The sequence below is a fragment of the Rhodotorula graminis genome (assembly GCF_001329695.1).
Source record: "Rhodotorula graminis WP1 unplaced genomic scaffold RHOBAscaffold_5, whole genome shotgun sequence".
Classification (NCBI taxonomy): Eukaryota; Fungi; Basidiomycota; class Microbotryomycetes; order Sporidiobolales; family Sporidiobolaceae; genus Rhodotorula; species Rhodotorula graminis.
The window spans coordinates 289,845-303,806 of NW_017264932.1; the positions used below are offsets into that span (position 1 = coordinate 289,845).

The following is a 13,962-nucleotide window of genomic DNA, read 5'->3' on the forward strand; positions in this document are numbered from 1 at the left end:
AGCACCGCCTCTCCTCGAATCCAAGCTCGCTTGCACTCTCGCTCTTCCCATCTGCGCCAGCTCTCGCCTGCTGCTGTTCAGCCCGCCCGACAGCACAGCCAGACCTTCTCGCTCGCCGCCCAGCACCTGCGCCGCCACCCACTCGCCCGCCAGAGCCCGACCTCGCCTCATCTCCTCGGCGAGCTCTCATCACTCCACTCGACATCATGGCCGGCCAGCAGGGCAGCCAAGGGCACAGCCACAAGGCCCACGGCAAGCAGACCAACAAGAGCTTCAAGTCGAAGCACGCGTCCAAGAGCAGCCTGCGCGACCAGGCCAAGGGCCGCACTCACCGCCCGTCGGTCAAGGGCGAGGCGACCAAGGCCGTCAAGCAGGCGTCGCAGAAGGTCCAGGCCAAGCACCTCAAGGTCAACCGCAAGCACCACGCCAAGCAGGTCCTCGACAAGAAGCGCCGCATCGTCGAGGACGCCAAGGGCATCTTCGCCGGCAAGAACCGCAACGGCGACCGCGTTCAGCGCGTCGTCGCCGTCGTGCCCATGACCGAGGACGTCGACAGCCTCGAGCTTGTCGAGCTCCTCGCCCAGTCGATCGACGGCGAGCTGTCGGGTGTCGAGGGTTATCGCTCTCTCGAGTGCGTCCCGTTCTCCTGTTCCTCCCTCCCTCTCCCTCGCGCCTGTTTTCTCCGGCCGTGCCAAGCTCTGCCTAGAGAGGACAGAGAGAGCTGACTCATTGTCTTCTGCTCGCAGGGTCCCCAAGTTCCACAACCAGTCGCTCCGCTTCCTCCTCCTCCCGCCCGCATCTCGCACGACCTCGCTCTTCCCCATCCTCGACGCGGCGGCCGTTGCCGACTTCACCATCATCGCCATGTCGAGCGAGGAGGAGGTCGATGCGCAAGGCGAGACGGTCCTGCGCTGCTTGACGGGTCTCGGCGTCGGCGGCTCGAACGGGGGCGTCTTTGGCGCCGTCAAGGTGCGTCCTGCCTCTTCCCCTCGTCGTGTGTGTGCCGCACCCTGACGTGTTTGACCCTGCAGGACCTTCCCGGCGGCAACCCGGCCGTCGCCTCGTCGACCCGCCTGTCCCTCCAGTCCTTCCTCACCCACTTCTTCCCCTCGGTCGAGCGCATCCACTGCGTCTCTGCCACGCCGTCCGCCGCCTCTTCCGCCACCTCTTCCGCCATGGCGACCGAGGACGCCGCATCGCCCGCCGCGACCGCGTCGCCCGAGGCGACCCTCATCGTGCGCGCCATTTGCGAGAAGACGCCCAAGGGCCTGCGGTGGCGCGAAGCGCGGCCGCGCGTGCTCGCCGAGCGAGTCGCGTGGGAGAAGGATGACGGCGAGACGGCGGTCGAGGGCGTGAGCGAGGAGGACAAGCCCAAGGGCTTCGAGGGCGAGGAGCTCGGGACGCTCGTCGTCGAGGGCGTCGTGCGGGGCGGCGGTCTGAGCGCCAACAGGCTCGTGCACCTGCAAGGCCTTGGCGACTTCAAGGTGTCCAAGGTGCGCCCGGCTCGCTCCTCTCCCTCTCTCCTCCATTCGGCATCCCTGACCAGTTGTCCTTCTTGCAGATCCTCCTCGCGCCGCCCAATCGCCCGACCAAGCGCAACGCGCCTGCACCCTCGGAGACCATGTCGGTCGACGGCACCGCCTCTACCTCTGCGCCGTTCGACCCGCTCTCGCTTCCCGACGACGACGCCGACTCGCTCGCCTCGACCAACATCCCCGACGACGACGAGTTCGGCCTCGACGAGCAGACGTGGCCGACCGAGGAGGAGATGTCGTCGGCGCCAGGCGCACGCGACCGCGCCGAGATGCCGCCGCCGGCTCGGCCGGGCACAACGCCCAAGCTGAAGAAGGTGGCCAAGGGCACGAGCGCGTACCAGGCGGCGTGGATCATCGACGACGAGGAGGACGAGGACGAGGACCTCGAGGCGGACGAGGACGACGAGTCGATGAAGGCGAGCGGCGGGGCAGGCGACGAGGTGGACGAGGAGGAGGAGAAGGAGGAGACCGAGTTCGTCGACACGGCGGCCGACGACACGGCGTCCGTCTCGGCCCGGCCTTTCGCCGACCTGTCGCCCGAGCAGGAGGAGGCGCAGCTCAAGGAGTACCTGTCGCAGCGCGCCGCACAGCGCAACACGCAGAACCTTGACGACCTCGACTTCCCCGACGAGGTCGACACGCCGCTCAACATCGCCGCACGCGAGCGCTTCGCCCGGTACCGCGGTCTCAAGAGCTTCCGCACGAGCCGGTGGGACCCGTACGAGGAGCTGCCGCGCGACTACGGCCGGTGCTTCATGCTCGAGGACTGGAAGGGCATGGGTCGCAAGATGGAGCGACGAGGGCAGCAGGTCGAGGGTGCCGAGGTGCGTTCTCTTTCTTCTCTTTACCTCTCCCATCGGCCTGTCACTGACTCTCTCGCGCCCTCGCAGCCCGGCACGCGCGTCATCGTCCACGTCGCCAACGTTCCTCGGCGAGCCGTCGACGACCACGACCCGCTCAACCCGTTCGCGCTCTTTGGCCTGCACAAGCACGAGCACAAGTACTCGATCATGCACTTTACGGTGCAGCGCAACACCGAGAACTCGGACACGGTGCGGTCCAAGGACCCGCTCGTCCTCCAGCAGGGCTTCCGCCGGTTCGCCATCAACCCGATCTTCTCGCAGCACACGCAGCGCAACGGCGGTCGCGGCGCCAACAACGTGCACAAGTTCGAGCGCTTTCTCCGCCACGGCATCAACGCCCACGTCGCGACGGCCTACCTCCCGATCACGTTCGGCAACTCGCCGTCGCTCCTCCTCCGGGTGCCGACCACCTCGGCCGACGCCGTCAACGCCTCGCCCGACCAGGGCATTCACCTCATCGGCACGGGCTCGCTCCTGTCGTCCGACGCGACGAGGATCACGGCCAAGCGCGTCATCCTGACCGGCCACCCGTTCAAGGTGCACAAGAAGACGGCGACGATCCGGTACCTGTTCTTCAACCGCGACGACGTCGAGTACTTCAGGCCGATTCAGCTCCGCACCAAGACGGGCCGCGTCGGCCACATCCGCGAGCCGCTCGGCACGCACGGCTACTTCAAGGTGCGCCCCCTCCTCTTTTTCCCTCCTCGCGCCTCCCTTTCTTTGCATCCGAGACTGACACTCTCGCCTCTCTTGTCCCTCTCGTCCGTTGCAGGCCGGCTTCGACGGCCCGATCTCGCAGCTCGATACGGTCTGCCTCACGCTGTACAAGCGCTGCTTCCCCAAGTGGGGCCGCGTCTGGGACGGCCGCCCTCTGCCTATCGTCACCAAGGGCGACGTCGAGCAGCATGCGGCGCTGCACGAGGGCGAGGTCGAGATGGCGTGAGTTGGCGACGGCGGGCGAGCGTGAGCGGACGAGGGCCAGGAGCGAGGGTCGGGGCGAGGAGGGTCCGAGCGGGTCGTGGCGAGGTCTGTACCGGTACGGGCTGTACGATCAGGCGCTCTCGACTTTCATTCTTCGTCTCTCGGATAGTCGAGAGCTCAGAAGAGAAAAGGGCGAGCGTGTCACGCAAGCGAGCCGGACGACGGCGCGGGAGAGCTTTCTCTGCTTCGGCCTCTCCTCGGTGGCGACTGTCAGCTCCTTCGTGGGCCCCTGGCTCACGTGTACCGTCTCGGCTCATGAAGATTCAGCTCGACGAGAGTCGAGTGCGCGAGAGAGAAGGACGCAAGCAGGAGAGCAGGAGAACGAGGGACGGTCGGGCCGCAGACGCACGAGCCTCGCCCTCTCTCTCTCTCTCGATGACGCTCTCGCTCACAGAATTGTCGGTCGCTGCACAGCAGATCTTTCATACACGGAATTGAGAGAGCGAGACTGGCAAAAAACGACGGGCGGTGCGACAGGAGGGGGACAAAGTACGAGGGACAAGAGGCTATGTACGAGGGGGACGAGACGGACGCGAACAGAGCGGTGCGAGGCGAGAGGCATTAGACGGGAGGGGGTACAAGCGACGGGACGAGTTGCACAGAAGGGCGTGGAGGTACGGAGGGAAGAGGCGAACGCGAGGAGAGTCGAAGAGGGAGGAGTGGGAGGGACGGCGCGAGAGGTTGGCCATCGACGAGAAGGCTGCACCGACGAGGACAAGGTCAGGCTCGTACTAGAAAGGAGAGATGGACGACAGTGAGAGGGAGACGCACCGGCTCAGCCGGCCTTGTGGCCCCTGATGCGGCAGTGGCGGATGAGGGCGTCCTTGCGGCTGAAAGTGCCGTCGCACTCGTGGCAGCGCCACTCCTTGACGCTCTTGAGCTTCTCGCCGCCGAGGCTCTCGTTGTGGATCGTCTCGCGATGCCGAGCGAGGTCGTACGGGCGCCGGAAGATGACGCCGCACGTCGTGCCGTCGCTGTTCAGGTGGTCGCACCGGATCGAGCCCGAGCCCGTGGCGGTCCCACCGCCACCGCCGCCGCCGCCGCTCGTGCGTGCGCCCTGCGCGCTGCCCGCAGCGGGGGCACGTCGGCGCCGCTTGGGCGCCGGGCCGCCCTGGCGAGCGCTGCCGCCGCCGCCGGTCGCGCCGCCGAACGACGACGCCGACGAGTGGTACGACGCGTCCGACTCGTCGCCGTCGTCATCATCGTCGGCGGCTGCAGCATCGGCGCCGGCCTCGTCCGACAGCTCGCCGTAGATGGCGCGCAGTGCCCGGCTGCGCTTGCGCTGCCGAGCGGGACGTGCGGCCGACGACGGCGGCGGCGACGGCGCGGCACTGCCGGCGTCCGAGCCGTCGGCGTACAGCTCGGGGTGAGCGTTGAGGCCGGCGAGAGCCGAGGCGGCGGCGGCGCGGCGCGGCGTGTTGGTGCCGCTGCCCGCAGCGGCGCCCGGCGCCTGCGACAGCTGCGCCTTTTGCTTCTGCAGCTCGGTGTGGAACGCCGAGACGCCCGACGGCGGCGGCGGCGCGAACTGGGCGACAGGAGCGGCGGTCGAGCCGGCCGAGGAGGACGGCGGCGGCGGAGCGTAGGCCGCACGAGCCGCCTTGCCCTCGTTCTTGAGCGACGGGGCGACGCCGAAGAGCGGCTTGCCGACGTTGTCGAGGCCGTACCGCGAGCGCTCCTCGTCGCTCGGCGCCGGCTTGGGCAGGATAGGCTGCACGCGCGTGTGCGACGTCGCCGGCGGCTTGCTCAGGGCCGGCTTGAGGTCGACGTCGCGCTTGTCGAACGCGCCAAAGCCGGCGCCGAGGCCGGCCTGCTTGCGCACGGCGTCAAGCCTGCGCCGCTCGGCCTCGCTCGCATCGCTCTCCTCCTCATCCTCAGGGTCCTGGCTCCCAAAGTCGTCGTCGTCGTCATCGGCATCGCCGTCGACGACGCCGCCGACGAGGTGCGAGCCCGACTGGGACCGTCGAGCGGCCCACGTGACGGCGTTCTGCGGCACCGAGAACGGGTGCGGGCCGCGACGTGCGGCGTGACCGTGCCCGTGATGCGCGTGCGACGACGGCGCACTCGGCGACGCCATCTTGGGCGACAGCGGGCCGGCGACGCTCGCCGCCGTCGGCGTCGTCGACCGCTCGCGGAGCGGGCTCGGCGCGAACGGCGCCGTCGTCGCCGGGCTCTGCGCGCCCCTCGCGGCGGCGACGGCAGGCAGCGGCGCAAAGAGCGACGCGCCGACGCCGACGCCAAACTCGCGGTCGCGGCCGACCGAGTACAGCGGGTCGTGCGGGTCGTGCAGGCGCGAGTCGACCTCGTCGTAGTCGAGGAAGGCCTCCTGCGGCGAGACGGTGCCGGCCGACAGAGCGTCCTCGGCGACGGTCGCCGCAGCCGGCGAGCGCAGGACCGTCGAAGGCGAGGCCGTGGCGTGCTGCTGCTGCGACGGCTGCTGCTGCTGCGACATGGGCGGGCCCGGCGTGACGGCGGGAGGGGCCGAGGCGCGGCCCTGGCTGTCGTGGTGCGCGAGCGGCGTCGCCTCGCGCTCGCCGCCGGATAGGGCGAGTGCGCGCAGCGGGCCCTTGATCGAGCTCAAGTCGACGTCGACGAGGTCGCGCTGGACGCGCCGCAAGAGGTCCGACTGCTCGCTCGCGAGCAGCGGGTGGTCCGTGTGCGGCGGCGCGGGCGGCTGCTGGTAGAACGAGTACTGCGGCGCCGGCGACAGGACGAGGTTGGCGGCGTCGAACGGGTTGGCGTGCGCCGCGGCGGTCGGCGTGTCGAACGAGGCCGGCTCGTCGACGTAGCCGCCCTGCGGCGGCGGGAGGAGGCCCTGGTTGCCGAGCTGGGGCGTCGGGAGGTACGCGCTCGAGCTCATCGAGCTCGACGTCGACGACGAACCGCTCGAGTAGAACGAGGGCCAGTCGCGCGACTCTTGCGTCTTGCGGCGCATCGGGCGCGGCGCGTCGGGGATGGGCACGCTCGCGGCGCGGTCGACGCGGTACGTGCCCTCGCCGCTGCTGCCCTGGCCGCCGCGGTACAGCGCGGGCCGGGCCCGGGGAGCAAAACGAGGCGAGGGCGGCGAGAACGAGGCGGGCGACGCGCCCTCGTCGGCGACGAGGTCGGGGAGCGGCGGGTAGTCGTTGTCGGCGTGGGAGGAGGTCGACGACGCGCTCGACGGGATCGAGATCGGGTACGACGACTGGCCGTACGACGGGAGGGGTGCCGTGTTGGCGCCTTGAGCGAACGACTGGGCCGGTACCGGGCGGTAGTTGGCGAAGGGCTGGGCGGCGAACTGGTGCGGCAGCTGCTGTTGCCCGAGCGCCTGCTGCTGCTGGTGCTGGGGCGGCTGGCCGAAGAGCTGAAAGTCGCCGGCGTGCGAGCCGACGCTCATGTGGGCGTGCTGGAGGTTGTGGGGCGGGATGGTGCCGGTCGCCGAGGAGGCGGACGAGGAGGAGGAGGGGAAGGCGTATGCTTGGCCGAGGGGCACGTAGCCCTGGGGCGGGGTCGGCTGGGCAAAGGCAGGGTGGTCCTTGACCGGCGGGTACGGCAGCGGCTGCGGCTGGGCCTGGTAGTGCGTGTACCGCGGCGACGAGAACTCCATCTCGGCGACTGGTTCGACTCGGGGCGACGGCAGGAGCGGGTCGGCCGTGCGGGTGGTCGTGGGTTTGTCGAGGCTGTGGTGGTGCTGGATGCGCTGCTGCAGGAGCAGGTACATCAGGTCGGGCGTCGACTGGGATGAGGTCATCTCGACGAGGACGGCGCGGGGGAGGGCTGGATGGACGCGTGGAGCTCACGGGCACAAGGGCGGTCGATCGCAGGGTAGTGGGCGAGTGTGGTCACGCGCTTGGCGAGTCAGCTCGTGGTGAGAGGAGGTGGGCGATTCCAGAGGGACCTCGACCTTCCCGTCGCTCGTCTGAGTCGCTCGACCGTAACTCTCGGCTTGGACCGAGCCCTTGCAGCTCTCTTTCGGGTCCACCGGCAGATGACAAATACAGCCGGGATTACAACAACAACTTGCAAGTGTCCCGCCCGTCCCCATCGCCGCCCTTCGTCGCTCCTCCTCGCCCTCGCTCATGCCTCGTCCTCGGCTCCTCCCGCTTCGATTCTCACCGGCTTGACTCCTCCTCCTGCCGCCGACGATCCCGCTCCTCCCGCAGCACCTGCTGCTGCGACCTTGCGCCGCTTCTTGCTGCCCGCCGTCGTCGCCAAACTCGCTCCGGCCGTCGTCGTCGTCGTCGACGACGTCGCGGCCGGCGTCGGCGGTGGTGCGCCGCTCCCGCCTGCGAGCCCGCTCGACGACGTCCGGCCGCCGACGGCGTCGCCTTCTCGGTCGCCGTCGTGCGAGAAGTAGTCGTTGGCGGCCCGGTGCGCGTCGCTGCGCCCGTCCGGGGCGTGCGCGCCGTCCTCGTCTCGCTCGCGCTGCTCGTCGCGCCCGTCCTCGTCGGCGAGCCACTGGGCGAGGCTCGGCGGCACCTCGTGCATCTGGACGCTCGGCGCGCCGTGCATGTACCGCAGCCGCTCGAGGCACGCGACCCGGATGCGCTCGAGCTGCCGGCGCGAGTTGAGGTTCTCGAGCCGGTTGCGGCCCGACGCGAGCTCGGGGTGCAGCTTCCAGTCGGGCGCGAAAAAGTCGTCGTACGCCGTGTGCGGGAGCGCGTTGGGCAGGTCCTGCTCGACGCCGAGGCAGACGGCCGTCTCGTACGCCCAGCACCGCGACACGTTCTTGATCGTGTAGCCGCCGCCGCCGAGGACGACGAGCGGGAGCGCGAACGACTTGATGAAGCGCACGCACTCGCCGTGCGCCGCGATCGACAGGTTGAAGCACCCGAGGCGGTCGCACCCGAGCGAGTCGGCGCCGCACTGGAGCACGATGGCGTCGGGCCGGAACGTGTGGATCGTCGGCTCCATGATGGCCTTGAACAGGGCCACGTACGACTCGTTGTCGATGCCGTCCTGGAGCGGCACGTTGAGCGAAAAGTTCTTGCCGAGTGCGTGACCCAACTCGTCGATGTGGCCCGTCCCGGGGAAAAGTCGGGCGAGTACTTGTGGAACGACACGGTGAGGACCCGGTTCGTGTTGTAGAACGCCTCCTGGACGCCGTCGCCGTGGTGGATGTCGATGTCGATGTACAGGACCCGGGCGTGCGTGCTGCGAGAACGAGGAGAGGGGTCAGTGCGGCTGCTCGAGAGACCTCGGCTCGGCATCCGAGAGGACCGAGAGACGCACCGGAGGAGCTCGAGGATGGCGAGGACGATGTCGTTGACGTAGCAGAACCCGCTCGCCTCGCTCTTCTTGGCGTGGTGGAGCCCGCCGGTCCAGTTGACGGCGATGTCGGTCGAGCCGCTGACGATCTTGCGAGCCGCCATCAGGCTCGCGCCGGCGTACTGTCGACAGTACGAGTACATGTCGCTAAAGATCGGGCAGTCGTCGCCAATGTTGAACCGCGACAGGACCGAGGTAAAGTGCCGCACGTTGTCGGGCGTGACGCGCGCGAGAAAGTCGACGTAGTCCTCGTCGTGGAACGCCTCGAGCTCCTCCTTGGTCGCCGACCGAGGCTGGAACACGTCCATGCGCTTGTGCAGGCCGTAGCCGAGCACGAGGTGGTTGGTCAAGGTGAGGCGGTGCGGCTTCATCGGGTGTCGCTCCTGCGGTCGGGCGCACAAGGTCAGCTCGTGTTCGTCGCGGGTGAGAGACTGTAGAGAGAAGGAGACTCGCCCCGAAATGGTACTCGCCGACGCCTTGCGGGAAGTAGTACGACACGCGCGGCGCCGAGTGGACCTGTGCGACGAGGAGACGACGAGGGTCAGTTCTGGCTCGCCGACGATCTATGCGCATGCAAAGGCTCTTGCTTGTGCGACAGGGCGCGCGCAGGGTGTGTAGTGCGCGCGGATAGTCTCGAGCGAACGAACCCAAGCGGTGCGCCCACGGTCTCGCCCTCTGCACACCTTACCAGTTGCCCTGACCTGTTCGAGGCGGCTCCCACAGGCCACACCGTCCATCTCGCCGAGCTCACGTGCGCCCGAGAGAGAGAGAGAGCGAGGACTCACCCCGACGGCCGACCCTCCAGAGAAGCCTCCGCGCCAACTCTCGCCCTCGAGCTGCGCAGCGCTCGCGTCGCCGTTGCCGCCTGCTGCAGACTCGACGCCGTACTCCTGGACGACGGTCGAGGTGCTGGGGCCCTGGAGGAACGCGGCCGACGAGAAGGCCGGGTGGTTCATCGAGAAGGGCGGCGGTGGATGCAGCGCGACCATGTGCGGGCCGGGTCAGGGCATGCAGGTGACCTCGGCGAATGTGGCGAGAGCTCAGCTGGCGGGAGCGGCGACACGGTGAGGAGGAGAGGCTCGCTCGTCGCGATGAGGATGTCGGCAACGACGGCTCGCTCTCGAGCAAGCAGAGGGGCGTGCTGGCTGTCTGCCCGAGCTCGTTCACTCTCTCACTACTGCTAGGCGGGCGCGACACCAACAAGCTCAGCTCCGTCGCACTCTTGCTCTCGCTTTCTCGGACGAGCTCCACCGCACGCTCCACACAGCGCGACAACCTCGCCAGCGAGCTTTCGCTAGCCTCGCTGGGACGAGAGGGAGCCGACTGGAGGCACGGCTTGATTTGCAGACTCGACGAGAAGGGACGAAGGAGGAGGCGAAGAGAGAAGGCGACACCTGGCGAGCACGCCCGGGCGACGGCGGCGCACCTAGTGCGCCGCCTTGCGGTGCCGGTGCCTCCTCGGGTCGGTCGCGACGGACAGGCCGTAGCCGCCGGCGAGCATCCCGCCGAGGATGTACAGGCCGCGGCGCTCGTCCTCGTTGAGCGGGCGGTCCTCGAACTCGTGGCGCTCCTCGCGGCCGCCGTGCCCGCCCTTTTCGCCGCCGACGCCCTCGCCGCCGGACGCGATGCTGTCGTCGCCCGAGTGCTGGAGCGAGGGGCCACCGCCGGGCAGGGTCGACGGGTGGGCGGCGGTCGACACGGCGGGAGGCTCGATGAAGGGCGCGGGCTCGGCATCGGGCGAGGAAGCCTGGGTGCGGTACGTGTCAGGAGCGGTAGGCTGCATGTGTGCCGAATGGGACCGTCAGTATGTGTCCTTGGGTCGTCTGGTGCTCGAGACGATGGACGCGGCGCCGACGAGTGGTCCTCGCGCCTCACGCCGCGGGAGTGACCGCCGCCATGATCCAGGCTCGCCCAACCAAATCGAGAGCCTCCGCAGTAGAGCTGCACCCGCATCGCGCAACTCTGCTGAGCTGCCCCGGCCGACCGCAGCCCGCCCACTCAGGAAGAGGCGGTGCACTCGGCGACGTCGCCCACCTCGCTCGCCCGCGCCGCTTGCCCAGCCGCCTCGCCATGCCCACCCTGCGTAAGAGCAAGCTCCCGCATGTGCTGCTCCGGTCCCACGGGAGCGCGCCAGCTCGTTGCCGTGACCTCATCGCCCACCCCACCTTCTCGCCTTGCACAGAGAGGGAGAGAAGCAGGACGCACAATCTTGGCCCGCTCCTCGCTGACAGCCTCGATGGCAGCCATGTCGGGGAGGTCGACCTGGCCGACGGCCTTGCCCTTGAGGTCCTCGGCGGGAGGGGGAGCCTGGAAGGCGACGCCGTCGTGCGGCGGCAACACCTCCTGCGTCTGGGCGAGGCGCAGAGGAGTGGTGCTGAAGAGGCGTGCAGTGCGCGTGGCGGGGCGAGCGAGGCGGAGCGCGAGCATGGTGGGTGTGGATGGAGCAGGAAAGGATCGGCGTTGGCGGGCGGGGAGGAGGAGGAGCACACGGTCTCTCTCGCTCGCGGGTTTGTACAGCTGGCAGAGTATCTCTCATGCAATAGCTAGACCGCCGAGACGCTGCACAGTCCCGCTCGACGAGGTCGAACGAGCCACTCTTTCGACACCGGGCAGCTCTCGAGACGAGCCGTCAAGAGAGCAAGGGAAAGCGCACTGCATGGGCATAGCCGCTACAGCGAGCCTTCAGTCCGCCCGCGCCGCCTTGGCCTCCTCGCCTGGTCCGCCCTGCGCCCCAGCCCCTCCTGCTCCTCCTCGACTCGCGCTGCGCCCGTGCCCCGCCGCTCCTCCTTCCGCCGGCGCCGGTCCACCCAGCCGGGGCGTCACCATGCCGAGGATGCCGAGCCCGAGCCCGCGCCCGACCTCGGTGACGCGCCGCCCCTCGGCGTGCAGCCGCTCGAGCGTGAACAGGCTCGCGCGCCGCCGGCTCGCCGCCGGTCCTGCGCCGTGCGCGCTCGGGGCCGCCCCGCCGCTGCGCCCACCTCCTGCTCCTGCGCCGCCGCCGCCGACACCCGCTGCCGCAGACATGGACGGCGCGGCGGGGAGCACGCTGCCCGGGTCGCCGCCCTCGCCCTGGCCGTCGATCCACCGCACGTCCTTCTCGAGGAAGCGGTACCACGCCCGCACGACGGACACCGTGCTGAGGTGCCACAGGGCGTGTGCGTCGAGGAGCCGGAGCCCGCCGGGCCCGAAAGGCGCAAAGTCGAGGAGCTCGAGGGCGGTGAGGGCGGGGAGGAGGACGAGGGGTGCGAGCGGCGCGAGGTAGTGCGGCGCGCGGAACCGGGCTCGCGCCGACGGGTACGACGACAGCTGGCGGCGTGAAAAGTTGCTCGGCGTCGGGAGCGTCGCCTGACGGGCGACCCACGCCGACCACAGGAGGATGGTTGACAGGGCGACGCCGACGTTGAACCGCACGTTGTACCCGTAGTCGAACCGCTCGCGCCTCGCGAGGTACGTGCAGTGGAGCGCGAACACGGCGAAGACGACGAGGGTCCACACGCCGGCAGCTCGGCGCTGGGCGGGCGCGACTCGGGCGCCCTTCGAGGTCGGGGCGTACCAGCCCTGGAGGCGGACGACGCCTGCCCACAGGCCGGCGAGCATCGTGCCCGCAGCGAGGAAGTAGTCGAGGCGCTCGGTCGCGTCCGTGTCGCGCGTGTGGAAGACGGTCGACGCGACCCACGCGAGGCAGCCGCTGACGGCGTAGGCGGCGTACACGCGCGCGAGGCGCTTGCCCTCGCTCATGCGCGCCGTGCGGGCGAGATTACGCAACGTGCGGAGGCCGACCCAGTGGGCCCACAGGTTGGCGAGCGAGAAGAGGACCGAGAGCGGCTCCTGGAACCGAGGGACGAAGAGGGCGGCGAGGCGAAGGGGGAGGAAGGGGACGAGGGGAAGGTGCGACAGGTCGAAGCGGTGGAAGGGCCATTTGCCGTGGAACTGCACTTGGTGACCTGGCGGTAGGCCCTCGAGCGCGCCGCCGGGTTGGTGCAGCGTCGAGTCGGCGGGTCGAGGGGTGGAGGCGGACGAGGTGACAGGTTGGGCGAGGGCGAGGTCGGTGAGGTGCTGCTGGCAGGCGTACTGACAGGTCGCTCGACAGGGCCACAGGGGCGACGACGAGTAACCGCTCCAGGGTGCGTCGTCTCGAGGTGGGGGAGGAGCGCTCGAGGCGCGGTCGGCGCACAGCTCGGCGCGGCACGAGTCGACGCAGCGCTGGTACGCCGGAGCTCTGTCGCCGACCGAGGCCTCGGCGCACCACGGGGCGAGGGCGAGGGCGAGGGCGGTGAGGGCGAGAGCCGAGGCGGCTGGTCGAGAGCGGGTCCGCCTGTGTGCAGAGCGCGCGTGAGCTTGTGCGGGGGGGACACGGTGCGAGGCACGGATGGACGTACATCTCTGAGCCCGGTCAGCGGTGCTGGTCGAGCGTGCGAGATGAGGGCGAGGTGGTGGACCCAGGAACCGCGGAGGGATGAGGAGCAAGATGAAGAGGCCGCTCTCAGGCAGCTTCTCGCGCTAGCCCTGGTGGATAAGTCCCTTCGCTTGCGTCCAAAGAGGCTACTGCACCAAGACGGGCCCGCCTCGTGAGGACGACGGAGAGCGATCGCCTCTCGCTCGTGCTCTCGGCGTTCGCTCTCGTCAGCTCTCCTCCTTCCTCCACACACACTCGAGCACCGACAGCGACTCGCCCAGCACCGTTCATGTGGCCCTTCTCGTCGTCCACCGCAGCGCCGTCCACCTCGGCAGCCATCCCGGCCACCGGCCCCGTCTCGATCCACCCGACCCTCGGCCGGCCCTTGACCAACTCGGAGGCGGCCAACCCAGAGCTCAACCCGCTCAACCCAGAGGGCCACAAGCCGTGCGTCGAGCTGTCCTCTTCTCCAACCCCTCCCTCGGGCGACTCTGAAGCTCGGCTTGGGCGGCGGTGGCGGTGCTCTCGAGGAACCGCCGCCGCGCTCGATCCTCTGTGGTTCTCTCGTTACTGACAGGTTATACGCACCGCGCGCAGCTGCTGCGCCTGCCCCGAGACCAAGAAGGCGCGCGACGACTGCTTCCTCAAGTTCGGGTCCAACGCCGACGACGGCGCCGACTCGGGCGCACAGTGCAAGGACATCGTCGAGCGGCACCGCCAGTGCATGCGCAGCCTCGGCTTCAACATGTGAGCACGTGTGCGGCAGTACGGGGCGGCGGCGGGCTGCCAGAGCGAGTCGGCGGCGGCCCGAGGAGGAGCAACGACGACGAGGACGTGCCTGTTGTACGATCACGGCGCGCAATCACCACTTTCTTTCCCTCCGCACGACGCCCCGTACGTCGCGCTTCGGCAGAGGGGCAGGGCGGGAGAGTGCACGCCGCGC

General features: G+C 69.5%; 6 protein-coding genes across 6 annotated transcripts; 2 read left to right on the top strand and 4 right to left on the bottom strand.

The window, feature by feature from the left end:
- Positions 1 to 816: 816 nt before the first annotated feature.
- Positions 817 to 3,341, top strand: RHOBADRAFT_35455 (uncharacterized protein; the record flags this gene model as incomplete). Its single annotated transcript, XM_018413276.1, has 6 exons — positions 817 to 930; positions 1,086 to 1,343; positions 1,416 to 1,493; positions 1,595 to 2,359; positions 2,426 to 3,076; positions 3,171 to 3,341. The coding sequence occupies exons 1-6, from the start codon at positions 865 to 867 to the stop codon at positions 3,339 to 3,341; spliced, it is 1,989 nt and encodes a 662-aa protein (XP_018271763.1). The 5' UTR covers positions 817 to 864.
- Positions 3,342 to 3,938: 597 nt separating this feature from the next.
- On the bottom strand, positions 3,939 to 7,106 carry RHOBADRAFT_52749 (uncharacterized protein; the record flags this gene model as incomplete). Its single annotated transcript, XM_018416490.1, has 2 exons — positions 3,939 to 4,079; positions 4,151 to 7,106. The coding sequence occupies one exon, from the start codon at positions 7,104 to 7,106 to the stop codon at positions 4,155 to 4,157; it is 2,952 nt and encodes a 983-aa protein (XP_018271764.1). The 3' UTR covers positions 3,939 to 4,079; positions 4,151 to 4,154.
- Positions 7,107 to 7,371: 265 nt separating this feature from the next.
- RHOBADRAFT_52750 (uncharacterized protein) lies at positions 7,372 to 9,612 on the bottom strand (the record flags this gene model as incomplete). Its single annotated transcript, XM_018416491.1, has 5 exons — positions 7,372 to 8,341; positions 8,419 to 8,509; positions 8,588 to 9,006; positions 9,098 to 9,139; positions 9,409 to 9,612. The coding sequence occupies 5 exons, from the start codon at positions 9,610 to 9,612 to the stop codon at positions 7,433 to 7,435; spliced, it is 1,665 nt and encodes a 554-aa protein (XP_018271765.1). The 3' UTR covers positions 7,372 to 7,432.
- A 336-nt stretch (positions 9,613 to 9,948) lies between these two features.
- On the bottom strand, positions 9,949 to 10,874 carry RHOBADRAFT_64813 (uncharacterized protein). Its single transcript, XM_018418587.1, has 2 exons — positions 10,829 to 10,874; positions 9,949 to 10,400 (listed from the first exon to the last, which is right to left on the bottom strand). The coding sequence occupies exons 1-2, from the start codon at positions 10,868 to 10,870 to the stop codon at positions 10,050 to 10,052; spliced, it is 393 nt and encodes a 130-aa protein (XP_018271766.1). The 5' UTR covers positions 10,871 to 10,874; the 3' UTR covers positions 9,949 to 10,049.
- A 431-nt stretch (positions 10,875 to 11,305) lies between these two features.
- Positions 11,306 to 12,904, bottom strand: RHOBADRAFT_13848 (uncharacterized protein; the record flags this gene model as incomplete). Its single annotated transcript, XM_018412163.1, has 4 exons — positions 11,306 to 11,929; positions 11,981 to 12,451; positions 12,503 to 12,580; positions 12,650 to 12,904. Coding segments are annotated over 4 exons (1,428 nt in total), but the record flags the coding sequence as incomplete, so codon positions are not given.
- Positions 12,905 to 13,308: 404 nt separating this feature from the next.
- RHOBADRAFT_14068 (uncharacterized protein) lies at positions 13,309 to 13,770 on the top strand (the record flags this gene model as incomplete). Its single annotated transcript, XM_018412177.1, has 2 exons — positions 13,309 to 13,466; positions 13,617 to 13,770. 2 exons carry the CDS (start codon positions 13,309 to 13,311, stop codon positions 13,768 to 13,770), a joined length of 312 nt encoding a protein of 103 aa, XP_018271768.1.
- Positions 13,771 to 13,962: the final 192 nt, after the last annotated feature.